The 25957-nt window shown below is 42.4% G+C and overlaps 2 protein-coding genes across 4 annotated transcripts in view; one reads left to right on the top strand and one right to left on the bottom strand.

Moving 5' to 3' along the window:
• Window positions 1-6701: 6701 nt before the first annotated feature.
• RWDD4 (RWD domain containing 4) lies at window positions 6702-23668 on the bottom strand. Of its 3 annotated transcripts, XM_043558260.1 has the most exons (8): window positions 23369-23668; window positions 20864-20944; window positions 16082-16191; window positions 15851-15998; window positions 13901-14018; window positions 11371-11420; window positions 11233-11235; window positions 7786-8662 (listed from the first exon to the last, which is right to left on the bottom strand). In XM_043558260.1, the coding sequence occupies exons 1-8, from the start codon at window positions 23390-23392 to the stop codon at window positions 8630-8632; spliced, it is 567 nt and encodes a 188-aa protein (XP_043414195.1). In that variant the 5' UTR covers window positions 23393-23668; the 3' UTR covers window positions 7786-8629. The 3 variants fall into 3 exon arrangements, with proteins under 3 accessions (XP_043414187.1, XP_043414203.1, XP_043414195.1); XM_043558252.1 differs by lacking the exons at window positions 7786-8662; window positions 11233-11235 and adding an exon at window positions 6702-7035; XM_043558268.1 differs by lacking the exon at window positions 11233-11235 and having other exon boundaries at window positions 6702-8662.
• Window positions 23669-23763: 95 nt separating this feature from the next.
• TRAPPC11 (trafficking protein particle complex subunit 11) overlaps window positions 23764-25957 on the top strand; it is a 48320-nt gene continuing 46126 nt past the window's right edge. Inside the window, exon 1 of the mRNA XM_043558242.1 lies at window positions 23764-24004. The gene's annotated coding sequence lies outside the window, so the exon portion shown is untranslated. The remainder of the gene's footprint in view (window positions 24005-25957) is intronic.

Consider the following 25957-nt stretch of genomic DNA (forward strand, 5'->3'; position numbering starts at 1 on the left):
GTCTAGTTGTCCTAATGCCATCTATTGGAGAAATTATATTTTCTACAGACCTATCATACATTCAGTTCTTCTATGTGTGTAGGTCTATTTCTGGAGTCTGCTTCATGTCACTGACAGGAGCAGATGCCGCCTCCTTACTGATTTATTTCCTGTTGCTTGAAAGATGCTTAACTGGTAGAACTAATCTCACTTTATTTCCCTTCTTTTTCAACGTATCTTCTGGCCGTTCTTGTACGCTTGGTTTTCCGTAAGGACCTCAAGATAAGTTTGTTTCTTTCTTTAAAAGAGTCCAGTTGCAATAGCACTGAGATCACCTGAAAGTTATAGAATAATTTTAAAAGAGTTAATATCTCCATCAATTTTATTGATTGATGGGTTGATTGCAATTGCTCAGCTCAAAAACTTAGAGGGGTCATTTTTGATGCACGTCTGTCTCTCCCACAGCCTTCATCCCATCCAACAGCAAATCTTGGCAGTGGTTCCTTCAATATATATCCAGGAACTGACCACTGCTCACACACTTCCCGCCAGTTTGTGCTGTCACCATTTTCCACCCACACTTCTGCCATAGTTTCCGAACCGGTCTCCCTGCCTTCCTTCCATCTCTTTTCAACCTAAGTCAGATCGCCCCACTCCTCTGTTCAAAACTCTCTGTGCAGCAGTGGAATACTACTTACCCACGAAAAAGGAAATCCTGTCATTTGTGACAACATGGATTGACCCGGACGGAGGACGTTCCATGAAGTGGGAGAAGTCAGACAGAGAAAAGCAAGGAGTGTGTGATCTCGCTTGGAGGTGGAACCTAAAAGAGCCGACCTCACAGAAACAGAATGTAGACTGGTGGTCACGGGGGTGGGGGTGGGGATGTGGGGGTGCTGGTCAGAGGGTACAAACTTCCAGCTAGAAGATGAGCAGGTTCCGGGGACCTGATGTCCAGCATGGTGACTATGGTTAACAATACCGTATTAAATACTTGAAAGTTGCTGAGAGCGTAGATCCTGAATGTTCTCACCCCACACACAAAGATAATTATGTGTGTTGGTGGGGGTGTTGACTGGTCGTACTGTGGTTATCATTTTGCACCAGGTTAAGTGTATTAAATCATCATGCTGTACACTTAAAACTTCTGCAATGTTACATGTCAATTATATCTCAATAAAGCGGGGGGGGGGGGGTGGAGAAGACCCCTCTGGAAGCTTTTTGCCTCACTCAAAGCAAAAAACAAACAAACAAACAAAAAACCCAAAACAAAACCAGACTTGGAGCACAGATCTGCAGGTGAATGAGTTCACCACGTGATTATTTGAGGGAAAGAGTCCCAGGCACAGCCAAGAGCCGGAGCAAAGGCCCTAAGGCAGGAACGTGGTGGAGAGTCTTGGAGCTGAGGTTACAACAGCAGCAGGCCACGGACCAGGATCTTGTGGGCCAGTTTAAGTCGCAAATTATTGAAAGCAGTTACTTACGTGGGGTGGGAACTGGGGTTGCAGGGGTGCGGCAGGGAAAGTTAACTTTTACATTAAACGCCTTGTGGAACAATTTGACTTCTCAAAATATACGTGTGACATTGATAAAAATAAAAAAAAAATTAATAAAGGATTTTAAAACACTGACATACAACAGAAAAATATAGAAACGAAGGGAAAATCGTAACAGATGGCATTTGCCAGCACGTGGTGGGAGTTGAGCTTGTCTGTTAGCAGATGGATGGACATTCTTGTAGCCAAACTCCACAATTTCTCAGTCATCATGATTTTAAATAACACCCATCGATTTAAATTTTTCTCTTTGAGCAGCCCCTGCAAGGTAAGGAATATTTACTTAGTGTATTCAGCACTTAGCAAGTGACATGTCAAACCGACAAATTCTCTAGATTTTGTGATCTTCAGAGATACAGAAACAAAGGAGAGAAAGGTTTCAACCGTTTTTAATTTCTTTCACTTTCGTGTTAAAAAAATCATATTCTTGGGTAGAGTTTGAAACAGGTGTGATTTCTTAAAAATGTTTTTAACGTTTATTTTTGAGAGACAGAGGCAGAGTGTGAGTGGGGGAGGGGCAGAGACAGAGAGACAGAAAGACACAGAATCTGAAGAGGATCCAGGCTCTGAGCCGTCAGCACAGAGCCCGACGCGGGGCTCGAACTCATGGACCGCGAGATCGTGACCTGAGCCGAAGTCAGACACTTAACTGACTGAGCCACCCTGGCGTCCCAAAAATCCCAGGTATGATTTTTAAGGATACAAAACAGATGGTGAAAAGAACGTAGGAGCTGATAAAGTGACACCTGAGGGACTGACATTTCCCAGGGTCCGGGGTCCAAACTTAGTGTGTTCCTTCACAAACAAGGTGGGTAGTAAGTGACTCAGGACGCCCATTGCCCTGTGGAAAAGCCCGGAGTCTCACCTCGCACCCCGGGCAGGAGACATGCAGTGCGGGAGCTCACGGGAGTGCGTGGTCAGACTCTTCCTGCAATTGCACACATTAAATCTCACCTTTCTGTACTCCAAAAACTGTCATCATATGAGAATTTTCAAGGTTAATTTCTAGCCACTTAATAAGAAAAAAAAAATGTTTTCATTTGTGTTTTTTTCCTTGTGAAGTTTCCGTTATATATACATATATGTATTTTTTAATTAAAATATTTTTAATGTTTTATTTATTTTTGAGAGAGAGAGAGCGAGCGAGCACACAAGTTGGGGAGGGACCGAGAAAGAGAGGCAGAATCTGAAGCAGGTTCTAGATCATGGCACGGGGCTTGAACCCACGAACTGTGGGATCATGACCTGAGCTGAAGTTAGACGCTTAACTGACTGAGCCACCCAGGTGCCCCTATATGTATATATTTTCAACTTTACTTATTTATTTTGAGAGACAGGAAGGGAGTGGGGGAGGGGCAGAGAGAGAATCCCAGGCAGGCTCTGTGCTGTCAGAACAGAGCCGGACGCGGGACTTGAACTCACCAACTGTGACTTCATGACCTGAGCGGAAACCAAGAGTCAGACGCTTAACTGACTGAGGCCCCCAGGCACCCCAGAAGTTTCTTTTTATAAATTGCATTCTCCTTAATTAGCAAAAGGACAAAACTAGATACAGAGATTGCTTGTTGCTTAAAATACCAAGAATAGTGTCCCAACAGGCCAAATCTTTGTGGAAGCCACAGAAAATGATAGCTCCAGAAGGCCGCAGAGAGGTACACAAGGTTACTTAGAACTTCTCAAGTGCCAGCAGCAACAACAGGGGAAAATGGGCGCTGGGGGTGGCGGGGAAGGGGATGCTTCCTGTCTGTGTTACCACCACCATCAGCCTATTACAAGAATTTATTTTATTTTTAAAAATTTTTTAAATGTTTATTTATTTTTGAGACAGAAAGAGAGAGATGGGGCGCCTGGGTGGCTCAGTCAGTTAAGTATCCGACTTCGGCTCAGGTCAAGATCTCATGGTCCGTGAGTTTGAGCCCCACGTCGGGCTCTGTGCAGACAGCTCGGAGCCTGAAGCCTGCATCGGATTCTGTGTCTCCCTCTCTCTCTGCCCCTCCCCTACTCACGCTCTGTCTCTGTCTCTCAAAAAATGACTAAACGTTAAAACAAAAAAATTTTTAAAAAGAAAAAAAAAAGAGAGAGAGAGAGGCAGAGAGAGAGGGAGACAGAGAATCCCAAGCAGGCTCTGCACTGTCAGCACGGAACCGGATGTGGGGCTCGAACTCACAAACCATGAGATCATGACCTGAGCCAAAACTAAGAGTTGGACACTCAACCGGCTGAGCCACCCAGGCGCCCCAACAACAGTTTGTTTTAGAGACTAGATTTAGACGGGAAACCCAGGAAGAAAATGATTATTCCTCTAGAAATGGTGGGAAACTTAGAACTAATTTCCTTATGTTTGGTTCTTATCAGTGAGAAATGAAAGCCGTTATTTACCTCCGATTCAGGCACTCGCTCTTACAGGTGCTCTTCAGCTCCTCATGCAAGTTCTTCAGCTCAAAAGTTGTCATGTCACCATCGCGCTGAGCCAGCTTCGCGGACAGTGTGGAATCACTAGGCGGTACATCTGGAAATAACACCACATTGCGTGTCAGCTAGACTCGAGTTTAAAAAACAAGTATTGAAAAGTTTTCAACAAGATTTCTGAATGAGAAAGAAAGAAAGAAAGAAAGAAAGAAAGAAAGAAAGAAAGAAAAAGAAAGGAGAGAAAGAGAAAGAAAGAGAAAGAAAGAAAGAGAAAGAAAGAAAGGAAAGAAAGAAAGAAAGAAAGAAAGAAAGAAAGAAAGAAAGAAAGAAAGAAAGAAAGAAAGAAAGAAAGAAAGAAAGAAAGAAAAAGATGGAAGCATTAAGCCTATAAAAGACCGGGCCCTAGAACTCCCGACAGGGCAGCTCCTGGAATGGTCTCAGGGCTGGAGGGACTGGTGTGCACTATAGTAAATGTATTTTTGAATCTGAAACTGATTTTAGGTTTTTAAAAAATTTGCTGACATTATAGGCAAGTCCTGCATACTTCTCCCCCAGGTTGCCGTATGGTTAGCATCTTACTTTATTACCTGCTTACTTAATTATAAATCTTCATATAACATCTGTCCCATATCTTGTATGCGCTGATCAGTGACTTTCATACTTTTTTTTGCCATGACTCACTTTAAGAAATACATTTTACCTGGTACTCACACATATATACCCCAAGCCCAAACAACTGTCACAGGCACTCAAATACCCTTGTGTGTGTGTATATATACATATATGTACACACACACACACACACACACACACACACACACACACAAACACACTGGTATTTTCTGTTGCATTCTCTTCTCTTCTATTCCATTAGGAAAATGGCGGGTAAAGACCCTCAATCAGTTTCTTCAGTAAATGGATTGCAAACTGCAGTTTGAAAAAACACCTTAGGTCACAAAATTCCTTACTATTTTGTCACCTAATTGGAAACACTGAAATTTAGAGTTATGGATTACCAAGTAATCCCTACCAGATAATGCCTCTTTTCTGTTTTTACTCTGTGGAATATCTGATGACAAAACAAACCTGTTTTTACACAGCTTGATTTTTAAATTTATTATTATTGTTGTTGTCGTTGTTGTTAATTTTTAAGCAGGCTCCCTGCCCGCCCAGAGTTTAACGTGGGGCTCGAACTCATGACCCCAAGATCAAGACCTGAGTGGACATCAAGAGTCAGATGCTTAACCGACTGAGCCACCCAGGCACCCCTAAATTTATTATTTTTAAAGCTATCGCTAATAGCCCTCTGGATACCCACTGACCAATTCCTTGTCATAAGGACAAGGTCTTCTGAAACAAGATCCAGGGAGGCACATGCGCGGTGTCAAGCTTCTGGAAAGCTCAAATCACCCAGCTAACCTAAAATGGGGCAGGGGAGGGGCTGTGAAGAAATGATGTGGAGACAGATTCTAATGTTACGATCAAAACGAGACAAAACCCAACAATGCAACTCAGTACCGCTTTCATTCCAAAGGATATTTATACTTCACATTTGCCGAAGCGCACTTTGCAAGCAGTACTAGTCTTCATCTGTAACTTTAATTCTGTTTTCACTTTTCGAGAAGCTCTATTTGGCTCTTTTTCAAATCTGTTTGACGAGCCTTAATAGTTTCTCAATCCTGATTTAATTCCTCTTAACATGTAAGAGTCTCTGTCTGATCAATACATCCTCGAAGTCCTCATTCCCTCAAATTCCCTGCTGTCACAGCATCCTGTTTCCGGGTACTGTGGCTTTTGACTATGCCTGTACATTTCAAGCGCTCTAGGTGTGCAGCTTCTTTAGAGGTCTCTGGACGGTGGGTTCTTTCAGGGCCGATCTGTGGTCATTTCTACCAGTTGCCCAGAGGCTCTACCCCATTGGTAACACTTTCTCCTTTTATTTCTAATGTTTATTTATTTTTGAAAGAGAGAGAGAGAGCGAGCGGGGGAGGGGCAGAGAGACAGGGAAACACAGAATCCGAAGCAGGCCCCAGGCTCCCAGCTGTCAGCACAGAGCCCGACGTGGGGCTTGAACCCACAAACCCCAAGATCATGACCTGAACCAAAGTCGGACGCCTAACCGAGGCACCCAGGCACCACTAATTCTGCTTTAAGATTTTATTTTTTTAAGCAATCGCTTCACCCAACATGGGGCTCAAACTCACAACCTCGAGATCAAGAGTCACATGGTCTACTGACTAAGCCAGCTAGGCACCCCAGTTGGTACCACTTCAAAATCCTGGGTTGAGGGATTTTTTTTAGATTGCTCACACGGGGAAGAAGTTGGGCTGAAATCCAGGTGTGAGGTGACGTGTGTAAGTCATTAGGAGGGCACATGTTTACATTTCACCCTTCCACCTAGAAAGAACCAAATTTCAAGACAGGAACTTTCCCTCAGGGTCCCCACCTCAGGCATGCTGTGCATACGTGCGTGTGCGTGTGACCCCTTTTACCCGGAGTTGACCCCAGACTTCATGTGTCTTCTGGGCCCCCCGACTCTGTAAAAACCAAAGCTGTTCTTAACCTCAAGCTTCCAATCTTCATTTATTGGACTCTGGGTACTCCCTACCTTCTTGTCAGCTCATTACAAGATGTCTTCTTAACCCAGCATTTTAAACAGTATCTGGTAGGAAGGCACATCTTACACCCTAAGTCTGTGCAAATCTGTAAAATCAACAATTCTCTCGCCATTGATTTGAAATAAAACACACAGGAAAATGAGCGTGTAGTTCAGGTTTTATTGCTTATCAGTTATGTCATTCCATACAGTTTCAGGTGAACAGACTTTGAGAAAATATACTGGGGTGTCAAACAGATGATGGCAATACAGATGAGAAAGTTCAAGTGTTTCACAGAAGGTAGTTAGAGGCACCACTGCCACCATCACCCCCCAAATTTGTACAGTTCATATAAAAAGAGTAAAAACAGTTCATTGGCATTTAACTAGCATTATTCTTTGTCATCTAGGAGCCACCATGTGAGCCTGAACGATGTCACGGTCTTCAGCGCAAAACACAGTTCGTCCCACTGGCGGATACAGCTGTTTCAGTTTCTTTAAAAAGAAGCCAACAAATCAACACAACCAAAACCACGCACGCAAGCCCCCCCAAAAGATGGCATGTTCCAGTGGTCTTGCCAGTGGTCTCGAATTTTACTGTTTCCATTACATGACTTCAAGATATGAAATGTGATTCGGCTTTTGAAAATCAGATTACACTCCTTCACCACGATTGCACAGTATTTACTTTGTAATTCAAACGATTGAACAGAGCCTAATATTAACCCGGGGAAAGCCGGGGATACAACTCAAACTGCTCTTATGCTGAAGACATATCTTTAAAAGTTAATTATTCGTTAAAAACTCAGACCCAAGCTGCACGGGTATAACTTGAGGAACCGACAGTCTACCGTTCCAGACAATACAGCAGCAGTTCTCAGGGTTTTAAAGCCGGGGAGCAAATGCAGTCACTGGAAATCACACACACACACACACACACACACACACACACACACACACACACGCGCGCGCGCACACACACACACACACACACACACACACACATACACACACACACACATCAGTAACTTCCTGCTTATGCTATACTAATAGTTTCCCTATTCGGGGTTTTGAAAACAATCAAGCATGAACTATGATACAGCATTTGAAAGACTTCTATGTCTCTTATGATAAAGATGCTCAGGCCGAGAATTCCATGTAGATACTTGAAGGGAAACAAGACTTGAAATGTGGCTTTAAGACCACTTCGAAGACCTCAGTTACCAGACAACTAGAAACACACAGTCGCAGATAAATAGGAATTTATTAAAACCATCGTCTCCGACAATACAAAAATTAACTAGTAAGGCATTTTTACTTCCGTCCTGGCATATGCAGCAAAGAGAGACGTTTCAAATGGGAACCAGCACTTCTAGTCAAATGCTTTCGAGTGTATTTGGCAGATTTATTTGTATATTCTCCTATTCCACACACCACTGAGAACTCTCACGGTCAAACATCAGGACCCAAACTGAGAGAAAAGCGTAAAACAGAGGCTCATTTACTAAAAGGAAGCAGTGCACCCTTGAGAAATAAGAAGAAACTACCAAGAATATTATGTGTAACGTTCAAATGCTAGTATTTCGATTTCCCTGAAGCCATTTGTGCTTCAGTAACTAAGAGAAAGAAGAGATAAAGACACTGTGAAGACGAGAAGTCTACTGGTAAGGACCATGCTGCAGAAACACCGTGGACTCGGCATTCTGCCCCACCGGGCTGAGAGTTTCCAAGGGGCTGCCGCCTCCTCTAAAAAACATCATAGCCACTAGAATAAGATCATATAAATTCACCTTGATTACTTATTTCCCATTTTGTCCATTTACGAAGCTCAACCATCTTTATAAGGTATACGAAACGGTAACATTTCACCTTTTATTAAGGCAAGTTTGTGAAAATAATTTCATACAACCAGATCTCTTCACGAACTTTCAGGTTAAAACATTTCTTCACGTAAGAAACATACAAAAAAAAAAAAATTCTGTTTTTATAAAAAGCCACCTCAATACCAGAAAAGAGTAACGAAGGATTTTGAACCCGAACCCAGTTGACTTTTTAAAGGACGCTCTTCCTTGGTCTCCAATTCCAAGCACTATTCATCATCTTTAGAGCCAGTTTTGCTTAACTATAAAAAAAGATAAAGGACATAGTCAACAAGGTGAAGCTATCATGTTATCTGATAGTTCATTACTTCCACTCAACATCAGAAATAAATATTTATAGTTGATAGAACAACACGCAACAAGATTCACGTAACTGACACCATCTACAGCTTTCACCATATTTAACTAGTTTTCATCTTAAGGCTCAGCTACTTTAAACAGGATTCATTAAAAATACAACCTCAATAGATCAAGGGCGGGGGGGGGGGGGAGGGAATCCCTCAAAGTTTTCCAAGAAATAAATTGGAACCAAAACAGGTGCCATTTATAAAATGAATGATATTCTCCTCTTTTTGTTTTCTATCACAAATAATAAACTTTAAAAATTTTTAAAACTGTGGCAAAAAAAAAACAACCCACATAAATTAAGTACAGTTTTAAAAAAGTGATACAAATCTTAAATTGCAAGTCTTTTCTGTAACAATCCAAGGAAGTTAGCAAGCCGCGAGGTGTGGGGGGAGGGGGGATGTCCCCAAAGACTGACACACACACAACTCTGACCAGAATAAAGACCCAGCCACCAAGAAATCCCCACTGAACTCAAAGCCCGAGGCCCCCAGAGAATGTGAGAGGCTGTGAAAGGCAGAAACTGCTAAGAGTAGCAGTTCTCAAACATTCTGGCCCCAGCTCCTCTTTCCACTTTGAGGATCTTAAAAAGCTTGTTTTTAATGTAGGTTATACCTACTGCATTTGAAATTAAAACGGATAAATTTAATTCATATAAAAAATAACAATCAACACACTGCATGATAACTGAATAACATTTCTTAAACGAAAAACTGCATTTTCTAAAAAAACTAATAAAACTTAATGTGAAGAACAGTGTTGTGTTACATTTTTGTAAACTTCTTTATCATTGAGCTCAACAGAAGACAGCTGGGTTTTTGCAAATCTGCTTCTACTGTATGGCAGGTATCATGGAAAACGGCTAACAAGAACACAGTACAAGTATTAAGGACAAACTGACTTCATGTAAAAATGCGCACACACACACTTAGATTCTACACCTACTCACTACCTTAGAAAATTCTGGAAAACACAAGACTCTAAAATCGCACATTCTATTAGTGCTCTAACAGAAGAGTATTAGTGATGGCACCATCACACTCCCTGCAGCCTCCGGTAAATACCACCGTCCACTTGTGAGAGAATGTGGAAAAAGGACGAACAACACTTTAATGTTATGATATAAATAGTTTTGACCTTGCAGACCCCCAGAGAGCCTCTATGACCTCCAGGGGTCCAAAGACCACACTGAGAAACAACTATTCTCCAACACTTGGGCTAATGGCTTCTGAGTCCAAACCATGCCTCGGCGGGAACCTCCCTCTTAAGATGACTGGATTATTTAAATCTTCATTTCTTTTATGTTTCTTGAAATTCTAATTTATATTAATGAGGACTCTCTGAAAAACAAACAAAAAACGAAATTTCCGGAGCTAGGCAAGGAGGGGTACTATCCCCCACTCTGGGACAATTTTGGATTAATCGGACAATTTTGTCTTCCCAGTTTCCAGGGAGATCTGCTGCCTGAAAAGAGGCACTTCTGTTCTGAGTTAGGAGACAGCTCGTTCTCAGGCATGAAGCCTTCTGCAGAGGGAAACGACCGAGCTGGTGAGGTACCTACAAGCACACCTGGGACAACACGCAGTACCCAGCAGGCATCGGTGGAGGGGCCTGGGCAAGTGAGAGGATGCTGGAGAAGCTGCTCCCATACAGGTGTCTTGTGTACGGTCAGTCTCTTGCCCCGGAAGGGGACAAGACATACCGCTTCTTTGTTACAATGGCAGCTCATGGTTCCCTACTCCCAGGGACTATTTTTGTACTAGATTCTAGAAGCACAAAGCTTCTTTTCAACAGTTTCTATAGAAAAGGTATCCCACGGCCCAGAGGACTGACTTTCACATAAACTTTAAGAGTATACTGCTTATACATTACGTGTATTTGTAGGTGGTCACTAAAATCCTAACCTTTAACCACTCTTGAATCATAGCAATTACTTCTCACAGCAGCAGTGGCACTAATGGTCACGCGAAACTCATTTCACGAAGTCCTACAGAGAGAATTAACTTACTGTGCTAAGTATCACTTTATTTGAAACTATGAATAACTCAAGAAAAACAATGGAGAGAAGTTGGCAAAAAACTTCAAGGTGAAAAGTGAATGATTTTAAACAAGAAAAACAGAAAATTCTTGTTGACAATGATGAGAAGCCCCATCTAGGGTTTGCTCTAAACAAACAAACAAACAAACAAACAAACAACAGACAAACCCTCCAAAACCCAAAAAACTCATTTCTATTAAGAAATCAAAGCATTCCTTTCTATGACTTGTTTCTTCAGCTTCCATACACGCTCCTGCTAGTTCAGAGTCACAGTGAGGCACATTCATTATTCAGAGGTAGTTACGTAAAGTCTTACTTTAGCGTACTCATAACTTAGTTCTTCACATTTTCCGTTATTTAAAAAAAGAAAATCTAAAACTGAAGGTGTAGGAAAGAAAAGAATGCGAAGGATATTTCAAAAATACTTACATGCTGAAGTAAAAAAGGAAACAGCCATCCCAGTAAAATTCAAAGGTGGAGGGGGGAAAGAATGGAAGATATGAGTTTCATTATTTGACGGCATAATCGTAACAACTGTCTGAGGCTTAGATTATACGCGTTACGTACCTTCACCACGTCAACCCAGTTCCATCCTCGGGGAAGCTGTCCTTTGTGATCTAGAAGAGAAAATAGGGACTTTACTTCCAAGACCAAGCAGTAATTTTTAAATTAATTACCATTTGAATAAATCAGCTTTTGCATACTATCCCATGCAACAAATTAAAATTTAAATCACATATTATGAAGTGAGAAAGCTAGTGTATCATCACCAGGAATTGGAAGCATGGCTCTGCCGGGGATACTGGCAAAGCAATTCGATGTACCCCCTTTTCACATTTACGCAATTTCATTCAAGACAAAACCTGATACTAAGGGGGAAAAAATATGGAGGTGAGTTGGAAAAGCCAGAAAGAGGAGCGAATCAATTTATTAGTTTCATGCACTTGTACAATTTTATTTGCTTTCTATAAGGTCACTGCTTATTTAAAGTAAGGAGTTGTGTTACTTTGCTGCTTCGGGCGTGTTTCACACTAGGGAGCTAGGCTCAAGACAAGAGACCTTGTAAACAAACGTCCAGCCCCAAGACTAAGAGGAGGCCCGGGCAACTTCTTTATTAACTTTTGTGGTCTGAGAAAATAATGACTTATTTCATCTAACATTGTTTAATCTGACAGGCCTTTAATCCATTGGGAGCACTTGAAAACAAGCTCAAACTTTATGTAAGAATTTATAGTTTACAAAGTGATTTCGTTCTGGTGACAGAATATTTAAACTTGAAGAATCGTTTAATAAATACAATATAAAAGTGTTTTAATTTAACATGGCTTGATTTCCTGTATGCTCGATATATCTATATACATCTCATTTTATGGAACCTTCAAAATCTGCATTCAAAACCAGTACATTAATTTTACACAGGGAAGTAGACACTAGCCTCATGATTCTTATAGGACAGAGGCAATATTAGTGGAGCTCAACTTTAGATGCTAATACTTCTTTCCTCCTTCATGTCAGTAAGAATCTTATCCCACTGTTTACTGGTTATACGGGGCATGGGGGCAGGGCACCAATGTGGGTAACTAAAACTTACCCGTAGCGCCATGACTGTCCTATTCAAGTTTTATTTAGAATCCAGGTCCCAAACTCCTATACCATAACTATAGAAAGATACTCCCTTTTAGGTGGACGTCACCAAAAAGATGGAGATAGGGAACTATTAATGAAAGGGAATGATCATAGGTCATTATGTATGAAAACAACAGGTGATGAACCAACAGAAACGCTACAGCTTAAATAAAAAAGAGATTAAAAGTCTAGAGAACAGATTACAACAGCTAACAATCTACTGCTTCGGTTGTTCATGCTTTAAGTCTGTTCTGACATTAGGTATAATGGATTCCCTGATTTTTTATTTCACAAACCATTCCAACTTCAAAAATGTATCTTGAGGGCCAGCACAGGGTCGTGATCTTTTCATTCTGTCACGCAGGATGTTAAACAGAGCATCAACAACCAAAAAACTGCCATCACTTTGTAAAAGAAAGGGCATTATTTTAAACTTCCTCACCAAAGTACAAGGGTCAGTTCCTCTCAGTGAAGGGCGACTTGTAACCTTATATCAATAACACACACACACACACACACACGTACAGACATATGTACACATGGACACACATATATATGTATTCAAAATTTTTTTTTTTTCAACATTTATTTATTTTTGGGACAGAGAGAGACAGAGCATGAACGGGGGAGGGGCAGAGAGAGAGGGAGACACAGAATCGGAAACAGGCTCCAGGCTCTGAGCCATCAGCCCAGAGCCCGACGCGGGGCTCGAACTCACGGGCCGCGAGATCGTGACCCGGCTGAAGTCGGACGCTTAACCGACTGTGCCACCCAGGCGCCCCCTGTATTCAAATGTTTATATGCATCCACGGTAATGTCCTCATTGTTCTTGACCAGAAAAAAGTTTACGGACTGATACCAATTTGCAAACTTTCAGGTTAAATAAAGAGATCAAACATTATTGATGGTATGAGCTAGAATTTAGAACTCTCTTCTAAAGGTGCATACAAAATGACTCTGCCTTAGTAGACACAGGAATTCTGTTCTTAAATCTTACTGTAGCTGTAAAAAATGAATTGAGTACAGACAAAAGCATTAAACCATTTATTTGTGCAAAGACTGAATGGTATACCAAACTTCATTTCAAACGAAAGCTAGAGTTCAAAATAATTGGAGTACTACACGTGTCTCCCATAGAGATAAGCAAATAGGAAAATCCCAACATGTGGAGAAGGGTACGAGTTGGACCCACTTTGCTATGCTATTCTGCTGTTTCTCAGTCTCAAGACTCATTTGTGGTTATTTTGCCGCTCAGTTACCTTCTCCTCACGTGGTGATGTCTGGAGGTGAATTAGTGGTAAATATTTTCAATATATATCCGTGACCCAAGACAGTGTCTGATCCAAATGCTCCAAGAATGAAGAGACGAGACCTTCTCTTCTAAACCTAAATATACTGATTAAACACTCATATCATATTAAAAAGCAACCTATTTATCTGTGCTATTAAAAAAACAAAAACAAACACAAACCTGTTTTATCTGCCAGCTTACGTTTCTGAGCTTTTGAAAGTTGTTCTTTTTTGTCTTTTTTCTTACTTGATGGGGCTGTATTAGGAGTTTCAACGGAGATGATACTGCTTATGGGTATCTAGAAAAAAAAAAAATAATTCCTATACCAATGCCTTAAAACTTACTGAATTACACTAAATATGGCCACATCCACGAGTTGACAATTTTTAGATTTATGAAGTAAAAGAACCCTGTATTATAATATTCATTTATTAGGGCAGGTGTCATTAGCACATTGATGTCACTCTTCCAAAAGTTCACATAGAAGGGCTTACATAATATTAGCTCAATTTTTATAACCAGGTCCCGAGAAAGAAGATCTGACACCAATATCACATTGAAGCTCTAAAATACTAAGGTAATTTCACAATTCAATTGATTTGCTTTATTTGGAAATTTAAATAGATCTTTAGGAAAATCGCATGTGCCTACCTAGAAAATCCTGATTCTCTGAAGAAATGAAGAAAAAGATTTCAATTTGGATTCATGCAGTGTGATCCACACAATTTAAAATGCTTCCTAGTTGCCAAGCATTGCTGTAAATGATGTACGTATAGTACTCATCTGATCCTTACTGCAATCTTACGAGGTAGGATGCCGTTATAATCCCCACTTTTACAAATGAATAAATCGAGCCTAGTGAGGTTAACACATCTGCCTCCTTCCTCCCACCGAGAGAAGTCACATCACGTAGCAAGCGGTGCAGGGAGGGTTTTCTGGGCCACATGGTCTGGCCCGCAGGCCATGAGCTTTGCTGCCCTGCCCGATGGCCTCTCTAGCTGCCCTCCGTGTTCTTCCGTGTTCTGTTAGGAATGTGGAAGCCAGGATTGCTCAAGTAGAAGACCCGCAGCCTTTGCTGTCAAACAGCTTACGGTTTGGTTCACCAAACTCGACGGACCCCGACCGCTGAAATTCTTTAAGCACATGACTTGGTGCAAAGGGGTCTAATATGTAGATGCCTAAGATCATGAAAGATGATTATTTCCTAAAATGCTCTCAATGAAGTCTCTTTAAGCTTGCACCAACTTCAAAGTGAACTGTGGCAAGACTATCTACAACTAAATTTGCCTCATGAAGAAAGTAATTTCACATGTATCTTAGTGCTACATAAGAATCCTTTATAAGCTTTATGAAAACATTAAATAAATAAAAAAAATACATGGTTCAACAATGTCTCTCTTTTTTTTATAACATTCCTTTTTTTTTTTTTTTTAAGTTTATTTAGTTTTGCGAGAGACAGAGCAAGAGAGAGAGGATGCAGGAGGGGCAGGGGGAGAAGGAGACATAATCTCAAGCAGACTCTATACTCTCAGGGCAGAGACTGATGTGGGGCTCGAACTCACAAACCGCAAGACCATGACCTGCGCCAAAGTCAAGAGTCAGACGCTTAACCGACTGAGCCACCCGGGTGCCCCAACAGTATCTGGGCAGGCACATGAGGTATTCTAGTCTTATATGTAGGGTAAGATCTAGGGGATACAATTTCATTTTTGAAGTTAAATAAATACCAAGAAATCTAAAATTCATTATTCTTATTTAACTCAGATGTAACTCATTTTAAATCTAACACAAAATCGGGGTGCCTGGGTAGCTCAGTCGGTTAAGCGGCTGACTTTGGCACAGGTCATGATCTTGCCGTTTGTGAGTTCGAGTCCCGCGTCGGGCCCCGTGCCGATAGCTCAGAGCCTGGAGCCTGCTTTGGGTTCTGTGTCTCCCTCTCTCTCTCTCTGCCCCTCCCCAGCTCTCGCACTGTGTCTCTGTCTCAAAAATAGATAAAACGTTAAAAAAAATCTAACACAAAATTTCCTTCCAATTAAAAAAAACAGTAACCAGTAAAGATTAATTAATTAGTAGCAGAGTGAAACCAAAACAACAACAACATAACCTGACCCAAACTAATCACAAGCTCACCGTCGAATTAATGGGGTGGTGATTCTCCATGAACTGCTCTTTATTGTCCTTGGCATATTCAAACAATGTGTAGGTCATGGCGGTCCCGAGATGAATTTCCACTGCTTCCTGTAACTTGGCTAATATGCTCTGCTTTACAGCTGATGATCTACAACGCACAAGAAATACATTGCTGAGAAAAAAGTAAGGGGGAGTGTTACAAAAAAACAATGAGAACAAAACACTACTCACATGGTGTTGTTAAAAAAAGCGTTCATAGATATAATTGGAGGTGTTTGGGGATATGTTTCTGTCCAGGAAATCTCTATTAAGAAGGCTTTGGGATCGCCATTTTCACCTATCTGAAGAAAAGGGAAATCTTAGGCTTGTAAAAAGTGATACAAAGACAGAATATTTACTATGACTTTTTAAATGATGAATTATTGCCAGTGCTCACGATCAGGTCAGAAATGTAGTATTTTGAAAAGTTCAGGAGTACGGGCTAAGACTCGGAGGAGTTGAGGGCCGTATGAATAGTCTGACTTTTGATGTTCACGGCCTGTCTCTCCAGACAGCCCTTCAGCTTTTCCCATACCGAGACTGTCTCACATTATTTTTGTCTCATCAAAATTTTTTGAAGGCAGACATCAACTGTGGGGGACAGGAAGGGAATGGACAAAAATAATAAACCAAGCTGAAACCCTTCATCTTCGCCTGAAGTTTTCTAATTGCCAAATCATAAGAGGCATCAAGAACAAGTGAATTGATACACATTAGCCCAATTCCAAGAGACCAGAAAATGAAATGTAAAATTCAGAGAAAAAAGGCAAAGAGATAAGGTTTAGGAATGCCTTAGGCTGGATGAGAACTTTCAAGATCTACTCTCTTACCAACCTTCAAATATATAATACGATACTATGAACTAGAGTCACCATGCTGAACGTTACATTTCCCTTACTTACTTTTTTCTAACTGGAAGTCTGTAACTTTTGACCCCCTTCACCTGAATAAAGCTGTCTTTTCTATTTCTTTTGCTCGCCCCTACTTTTCACTTGGAAAAATGTTAATCTCGCAGAGAAACTAGAATAAGACGACGAGCACTCCTTGACATGTACCTTATTCACCAAATACCTCTGCTTCCATCCATTTCCCTTTCTTCCTTTCCACTACAGAACCAACCCCTGGCCCCAGGCGGGTGGCTTGTTTTCCTTTGTTTTTTGTTGAACTCTTTGAAAGTAAGACATGGTAAAACGTCCTGAAATATTTATTGGGTAGAGTACCCTAAAAACAAGGACGTTTTCCTTTATAACCACACTGCCATTATCACACCCAAGAAATTCAACATTGATACAGAAATATCATCTAATTCGTAATCCATCTAAAAAGTTCCCCAATCATATCTAAAGTGTCTTTAATGAACCACCTCCTCAACCCGTAAATCTGTAATCCATTAAGGATCATGGATTACATTTGGCTGCCAAATTTCAAATCCTGCTTTAATTTAGAACAGTACCCAGCCACCCTGTCTGCCTTTTAAATATGTTTCATGACAAAAATAACCGAGGGCAGTTTTCTTGTATAATGTTCCCAGATCAGGACTGATTGTTTCTTCTATTCCAAGTCCGATTAAATATTTTGGTAAGGATACTGTGCAGGTGCTGTGGTATATTCCCATAGCATCACATAAGGAGGCACATAAGATCTTCTGGAATCGTCACTGGTGATACTAAGCTTGATCACTTGGTTAAGGTGATATTCTCCAAATCTCTTCAATGTAAAGGTATCTTTTCCGTTTTGTAATTAAGAAGTAATCTGTGGGGTGACACTACAAAACCATGTGAATATATTGTCTCGCAACATCTTCTCACCCAAAGGTTTTAGCATCCATTAATGATCCTTGCCTGAAACCATCATTGTGCTGGCAGCAGCAAAATGGTGATTTTTAAAAATTAATTAACTTATTTATTTGAGAAAGAAAGAGAGCGAGCGAGCGCACATGTGCACAAGTGGGGGGGAGGGGCAGAGGGAGAGACAGAGAGAATCCCAAGCAGGCTCCATGTTCAGCACAGAGCCCCACACACGGCTCGATCCCAGGACCCTGGGATCATGACTTGAGCTGAAATCAAGAGTTGGACACTCAACCAACTAAGCCACCTAGGTGCCCCAAAATGGTGATTTTCTAATACAACTATGGAATAACTCACAAATCAGCATCTCCTTTGCGCAAAGCTACGCTAATTTCCACTGTAATACTTTTAGTATATACGTTGGGGGTTTTTTAATATTTATTTTTAGACAATAGCAACAGATTAAAAAAAATTTCATCCCAAATTGTTATTTGATTTACCTTTACTCTCTCTGACCACTACATTTTTATTCCCCTCATCCTCAATCACAAGACACAGCAATATAAGGTGAGGCTTAGAAATTATGTCAAACTTAGGGCTCTGTTGATATTCACCTATGTAAGTTGATTACATACTTGGTTTATGCTTGTGTTTCAAATGCAGAGATGATAAAAAAAAGTGACGAAAATTACTTGCTTTATGCACTGAGTCCTTTTTCAAGGTGCATGTAAACAATGTGCCACATGCCTCCTGCAGCGCTAGGTATGGAAGATGCAAAGATAGAGACAAGACCACGTCTGTCTTCAAGGGGGGGCAGATGTTTAGGTAATTCACCAAACTGCATCATGATTAAACGTTTAAGGGGATGGAACAAAGTATGAAGACACGGGGGATGGCCAGTTCGGCTTTAAAGTCAATGGCTAGGAGACATGGCCCAAATACATCACAGAGGAGCCCGAGATAGGGATTAAGGGAGAAGAAGGCTGGATGAGGGATGTGAGGTGAGGCGAAGAGCAAATGATGTGTCCATGGGCACGGTATTAAAAATGCAGGAGGAGCACCTGGGTGGCTCAGTCGGTTAAGCGTCTGACTTCAGCTCAGGTCACGATCTCATGGGTCATGAGTTCGAGTCCCGCGTTGGCCTGTGTGCTGACAGCTCAGAGCCTGGAGCTTGCTTCGGATTCTGTGTGTGTCTCTCTCTCTGCCCCTCCCTCGCTCGCACTCTGTTTCTCTCTCTCTTTCTCAAGAATAGATAAACATTAAAAAAAATTTTTTTTAACGCAGAGAAATGTTCCACAGGCTACTATGGCTAATGGACAGTGGTGGCTGGGAAAATCTGGAGAGGCAGTGTGGGGCAAACAGAAGGGACTTGAGTGTCAAGCTAAGGCATTTAATCCTTATTCTATAGGCAGGAGAAACCTTTTTAAAAGAAGGGCTGGGGCAACTAATTACATGTCTCAGAGAGCTGACTCGTAGTCTGAGAAGGGACTAGTGGGGAGGTGCTGAGGGAAGCTGAGGACAGAACCAGAAGGGAGGAACTGCTCAGCAGGCTACTAAACCAGTCGGCACAGGAACTGAGTGAGGGGTCTGACTATAACCCGGCCAGGACTGTGCCCTCGTCCTCCGACTGTCACAACAGACAAGGTTTCTAAACCTCACTTTTTATTCCCTTTAAATCCATCCTGTAGGACACACGCATGTTCTACTACATTCCGTACACTGTGCTCAACGAGTAGCTGCTGTTGTTAATACGGATATTTAGGAAAGGATGGGGCAATTCTCAGTCTCCCGTTTGCTAAGGGGAGAGTGGCAGTTATTGGGGAAGTCTGGGCAGGCAGGCGGATTCAAATTGAAGGTCTAGGACTTAACTCCAATGTTAACCTTGGCTATTCAAAGTCTTTCGTCTTCCTATCCATGGAGTGGCCTAAGAATTACTGAGCTTGAAAGGGAATCAAGAGGAGTGGAGCAGAGGGGAGAATATCTAAAGAAAGTAATTATAGATAATCTATTTCCTGTGGTGTCTCTAATTATGTATGTATCGTCTAACTTACTTTAGATGATGACATAAATAACTGTAAATCTTTTACAAAAAAAACTTTCTCATATTACTACCACTTATAATCATCTGGATAAGTGGTTTTTACATTATTTATTTACAAAAAATAATGTTACTGTTTCATGTTGAAAATAGTTATAAGCAAACTCCCTTTTAGAGAAAAATTGACATAACACATAATGTAAAAAATATTCACACATATTGATTATATGGAATTAGGAAAACATCAACTTTTCTTGACTATATCATAAGGTAGTAAAAATAATTCTAGATTTGGATTAGAGACCTGGATTTTAAATCTAGTATTTATCAGGATCAGCTTGGAAAGCTTAGGAAGCTATGACTGAGAAAAATTATCTTTAAGATTAGAAGGCAAAATTATATAATTTCCAAGGTTTCTTCCATTTCTAACATTTGATGATTCTGTCACAATAAAAACAAATTTATCTTGATTTTTAAAAGTTTCTGAATTGGGGGCGCCTGGTTCGCACAGTTGGTTAAGCCTCCAACTCTAGGCTCAGGTCATGACCTCAGATTCGTGGGTTCGAGCCCCTTGTGGGGCTCTGCACTGACAGCATGGAGCTTGCTTGGGATTCCCTCTCTCTCTCTCTCTCTCTCTCTCTCTGCCCTCTCCCACTCATTCTCTCTCTCTCTCTCTCAAAATAAATAAACTTGAAAAAATAAAAAAATTTTAAAAATTCAGAAAAAGTTTCTGAATTGTTTTCAAAAGTTAGAAATAACTGATGTCACGGTGTGAAGCTTTCATTCAAATGCTTTGGAAAACCCAAAGATGTAATAAATTTAAACCACTAAATTCAAAATACAAAATCATTAAAAAAAAAAAAACACAGCATTTTTAGCAAGCTTCAATCTTTTATAAAAAAATTTTGTTTTTTTAATGTTTATTTATTTTTGAGAGACAAAGAGACAGAGGGAGACACAGAATCCGAAACAGGCTCCGGGCTCCGAGCTGCCAGCAGAGAGCCCGACGCGGGGCTGGAACTCACGAACTGCAAGATCATGACCTGAGCTGAAGTGGGAAGCTTAACTGACTGAGACACCCAGGTGCCCTTAGCTTCTTCATCCTTTTCTGGAACAGTCGCAAGGGCTCCAGTCTGTGCCGCGTCTTACCCTGTACTGGAATGAAACTGGACTCAATTCCCGGAAGCTTTCGTCTCCTTCATAAATAGAACGTAATGCTTCCAGTTCCATCTGAAAAAAAATGAATGAAGTGAGTTTTGCTTAGTGGTATAAATGGATTAGTTTCCATTCAAGACCACTCCACTGTGTACAACTTAGCTACCTTTTGCCGCCTTCCCTGTTTATAACATTTGTATACAAGGTATATAGTCCATGTGCAACATAGTAACACAATATTAATACTAATAGTTACTTTAATCCTTCCCCCAGAATACCAAACTTGAAAAAACATTAATGGACAACAGAAAGAACTTAAAAAAAAAAAAAAAAAAGATGGTTAGAAACAGGTTGACAAGGATCTACCCAAGACGCAAAAGGGACTGCAAGAGAAAATGTCACTAATAATCCTTGCCTGGAAATATTTCTGAGAGCACTGTGGGCTGACGGATGAGGACTCCATCACACTTGTGATGACTGATGACCGCCCGAGAAGAGAAGCAAGGAAAGACATCACTTGGGTATGTATCTTACTTTTCAAAAAGATGCGTGTCATGAATTCTACAGACTAAGATAGACAAAATTTGAGAACAGATTATTAAAGAAACGGTTCGTGGGGTCCCAGGGGAATAAAGAGTAGAAGTCCCTGAGCATTGGCAAGCGGACGAACAGCAAGATAAATGGAAGCACCCTTTCCTAGAGAGGGTGACTTGGCTGGCACATCAGGGAAAGGCCCACATGAGTTTCGGCAAGGCACCTCTTGCTACCTTCACAGGAAAACAAATACAGGAGTTCAAACTGGATTCAAGAGCAACTGAGATTAGATCAGAAACAACAACCTTATTTCAGATCTAGTACTCCTCCTCCTGCCCTTAATCCTTTCACATATTTTAACTAAGGAGTAGAACGGGAACAAAAATTGAAGGCAGGCTTAGCAAGTGTATGGATGACAATTTGATGGGATAGTGAATCGCGCTGGTAGCAGAAGAATTCAGAACACCCTTGCAAAACCATCTAACCACATGAAATTTTACAGGGTGGGAGGAAGAATTTGTCTCAGATACCTAAACAAACGGACAGCGGATGAAAGACTAATTGCCTTGTACACGGCGCTTAAAGGGCTGTAGTTGACAGGAACTACCCGTAGAAAACAGGACACAAATAAACGTAATCTGTGCACAGACACGATTCCAGGAGAGTGAAAGAACAAAAAGAATGGACATATGGAGAAAAGCTAAAAGGAACCACTGCGTATGAGAACAGGACATCGGAAAAACTGGGCAGAAAACTGTCTTCGAAGATGTGAAAGTCAGTCACGCAGAAGCAGCATGGAATTCTATTATTAAAATAGAGATCTCTGGGCCCCCCAGGAATTCCAGGTCGGTAAATTCCAGGCAAAGTACAGGCTTCTGATTGTCTAACAACCACCCCAAAGGTTCTAAGCCTTGCTCCCTGGGCCAGACTTGGAGAAACGTTACATTTTATGCTCCATGGTTCACAGTACCAACTTGTTCATGCCTCCGCTTAGAAACTCACCAGGCAAGAACGGTTTCGAAGGGATTCACAGATCAATTAGCTTGTTGGACACTGGGGTCCTTTACAGGTAACTTCCAGTCCAGAGAGACTACCGCATCTATCATGGAAAGTGCCACCTTTCAAGAAATATATTCTAAATGAAGAGTGAATTGCGTACCTGGGAGACTCGGATTCCAGTCCTGAGTCTACCCACAAGCTCACTGCGCAGCCCTGGGGCGTTCACTTTGCCCCCGCCAACTCTTTTCCATCTGTACACACGACACCGCTAGAGAAGGTTCCCCTAGAGATGACCTGTGTTACTCCCTGATCATATGATTCAACGTCAACGTGGCATTTCACGAGAGAATATCTGAGCACAAACCCTACGATTCAGGTGGCACGTGTGTGCTCAAAATAGACTTCGTTTCCACTGGACAACCACCAGGTGGATAAATGATGCCACCAAACAATAAGGCCAGAAACCAGTGTCATTATCTTCCTCCACCAGAAATTTAACTAACTCAGGGAAGCCTCTCCCTACCGGCCAATAGATTTGAAAGTTTAAAAGTGATCAGATTCCAAACAATGTAACTCAGTACACAAGCGCTACAACAAGAACCTCGAGGACTGAAGGTGAGCCGAGAGCGCTGGCTCGCCAACCAAGGACACTCATCCTTGTTATTAAGGAGGCGTGGGGCCACCCCCCCGAGCCTGCAAAACTGAGATGGGGTGGGGGGAGCGGAGGCAGAAGCTAACCCTTCCCCTTCCCGCGCGCCTGCACCCCCCCAACCCCCCCACCAGGACACCGGTCAGCTCGGGGCACCCCAGCCAGGCTCTGTGCGCTGCAGAGGGGCGAAGGCACGTGCGGGGGCGCTCGTCCCGGAACCGGGTCGCAGCCGGGCCTCGCGAGGTCAGTCGCCCTCCCTCCGAGCCGAGGCACCGCGCCAGCGCGGGGGAAAGGGGAACCCGGCCAGGGGGACTCACCTCCTGGTCCTCGTTGGCGCTCATCGCGCCGGTCACGGGACGCCTCCCGGGAGGACGTGCGCGACGACCAGAAAGCGAGAGCAGCGGCTCCCAGCCCCGGGCGTCCTCCCGCTTCCGCGCCCTGGGCTGCGGGAGGCACACCCCTCGCACTGCGGACGAGAGTCACGCGCGCCCCCGGCCTTCGGGCAGCGTGAAGCAGCCTGGGGGGGGGGGGGGTCTGTGGGCGGGGAGCCCGAAGCCGCCGAGGGTGGGGCGCCGGGGAGACTGGGGAGCCGCTGCAGGGCGGTAGCGTCAGAAGCCCCGCCTCCTCCCCCTCCTCGCTTCTCCTATTGGCTCCTTCTCTCCCCGCCCCTATTTCCTGCTCCCGTAGGAAAGGGAGCGTCTTCCTACGTTCCGTGGAGCAGCGTGAAGTTTCCGGACCGCCGTTGGTGTACGGCGCTGTCGCTCAGGTCCGGAAAGTGCTTCCTGTGCCTGCGAAGGCAGTACCGGGAAGTCTCGCTCGCGGGGACAGGCTCTGGGGCGGTGGCGGTAGGGACGGGCCCCGGCGTTCCGTGACACCCGGCCTGCTTCCCCTCGTCCACCCCCGGCCGGCGGCGACCGGCCACAGCTGCGGCGGGCCCGGGGCGTGCGGCCTGGGTGAGTCCGGCCCCGGAGACCTGCGGGGCCAGGCGAGACCGTCGAGGGAGAGAGCTAGCTCTTCACAGTGCTAGTTGTGGGGGGCCTGCGTTTTCCTTCGGCGTCTGCGGGTGCAATCCTGGCATGTCCCTTCTAGCCCCTGAAGACCAGACGCACCTGTTCCTGGGGCCTCCAGGTTTAAAGGGGAGGGGGAGGAGACGGGGAAGACAGCCTCTGCCGTGAGGGCTGCAGCGTTATTTCTCCGCCTATCCTCTGGATCTGCTGGGGCAGAATACTGAGAGCCTTGGGGATGGGAGCTTCTTAGTCGGGTTGTTGCTTCACGTTTTCAACATCTGCCCCCGCCCCATCCTGGCCCCCAATTGTTATTCCTTTTGGGATCGTTTCGTAATTGGACTTCTCCGAATCTCATCCTTACTAACCTTATGCACTACACCCCGAACCTCCGTAAATTAAAAAATAGTGACCACCTTGGGATATTTTTGTTTTGTTTTGTTTTACCTGCCACTTTGCTGAGGTCGCCTTTCTTTGCAGTATATCATCCTTTTCAAGGCTCTTCCTTATTATTTTCCACGCCAGCTTCCAGATTATTTCCCCTTGCATTACATGGTCTCCCATCCAGAGTGTTCACATTATGACTTTTGCACCTCCTTCCATGTCACAGTTTATTAGTTGCTTCATTGGCTTCTTCCAGGAGATCTGGACATTTCTACAAGCTGTCACTGAGATCCAGACAACCTCTGCACCTGTCCTTTGCCAGTGTTGTTAACAGTCCCATCCCTTTGCTGTAGAATAAGCAGTACCGTCTCAAGTGCCAAAGGCTTTTAAGGTAGCAGGTGGCAAGAATTTCTGGCACGGTTTCCATACGGTAGTTTTTTGGGGACAGAATTACAACAACATAAGTTGGGCTGTCCATTATGATAGCCAGTAGCCATATGTGGCTTCTGAGCATTTGAAATAGGCTAGCCTGAACGGAGATGTGCTGTGAGTGTACAGTACATTTCAGATAATGAAGACTTAGTTCAAAAATGTGAAATACCTCATTAACAATTTACATTAATGTCGAGGTGATAATATTTTGGACATATTGGTTAAATAGAATATTATTAAAATTAATTCCACCTGTTTCTTTTCGTTTTTTAATATGAGTAGAAAACTTAAAATTCTTTATGTGGTTCATGTTCTATTTCTCTTGGACCCACACTGTGATTTAGAGCTTTCTAACTCATTTCTAGTTCCCCTTAATTCTCCATATTCAAAGACCACAGCCAATTCTCTGGAGCCTCCGGCGATGTTAAAGGAATGGCCCTTTTAGGGTTCTAATCTAGATTGTTTGGTGCAAAGCAAAGGCCTCCATGTCTCCAGATAGTGTGTTTTGGCCGTCTCTTTTATTTTTCACCTCCAAATTCCCTAGAACTAGTTTTTCTTTCTCTGAACTTGGCCCTCATCACTTAAATCCTATCTGGAAAATGTCTGTTTAAATAGTTCTAAAACTTCTATCTCTTGTAGACATTTATCATTTTTGGTAACCTTTCCAAATCATCTATTCAATACCCCTTCTTCCTTCAGTACCTAAATGTGAGAAGCTTCATGATTTTTTTATTAACTTTTCAGTTAAAATTATTTGGTTATCAGGTGGTGACGGCTTCTCACTTTCCACAGAAATTGTGTTTGAGTTCTGTATGATATACAGGTGAAGATTACCCCTTAAAAGAAACTTTTGATATGTGATTTTGGAAATGAGAAATTATCTTTAAAATATAATGGCAATTTTGTTTGGAGTAAATGTGTTTTTATATAATTGGTTTTCTTTTTTTTTCTCTAGATTTAAAATTTTTTCTTTTATTTTTAAAAAAATTTTTAAATGTTTTATTTATTTTTGAGAGAGAGAGAGAGAGGCAGAGTGTGAGCGGGGGAAGGGACAGAGAGAGAGGGAGACACAGAATCTGAAGCTGA

The sequence above is a fragment of the Prionailurus bengalensis genome, chromosome B1, assembly GCF_016509475.1.
Source record: "Prionailurus bengalensis isolate Pbe53 chromosome B1, Fcat_Pben_1.1_paternal_pri, whole genome shotgun sequence".
Classification (NCBI taxonomy): domain Eukaryota; kingdom Metazoa; phylum Chordata; class Mammalia; order Carnivora; family Felidae; genus Prionailurus; species Prionailurus bengalensis.

Bases quoted from the DNA above. Each gene is read 5' to 3' on its own strand.
- RWDD4 (XM_043558252.1), bottom strand. From the start codon at position 23,392: ATGAGCGCCAACGAGGACCAGGAG. The intron at 20,945-23,368 runs GTGAGTCCCCCT...ATTTTTTTTCAG, and splicing joins GCGCCAACGAGGACCAGGAG to ATGGAACTGGAAGCATTACG. The intron at 11,421-13,900 runs GTTTGTGTTTGT...TTTCTCTTCTAG, and splicing joins TAAGCTGGCAGATAAAACAG to ATCACAAAGGACAGCTTCCC.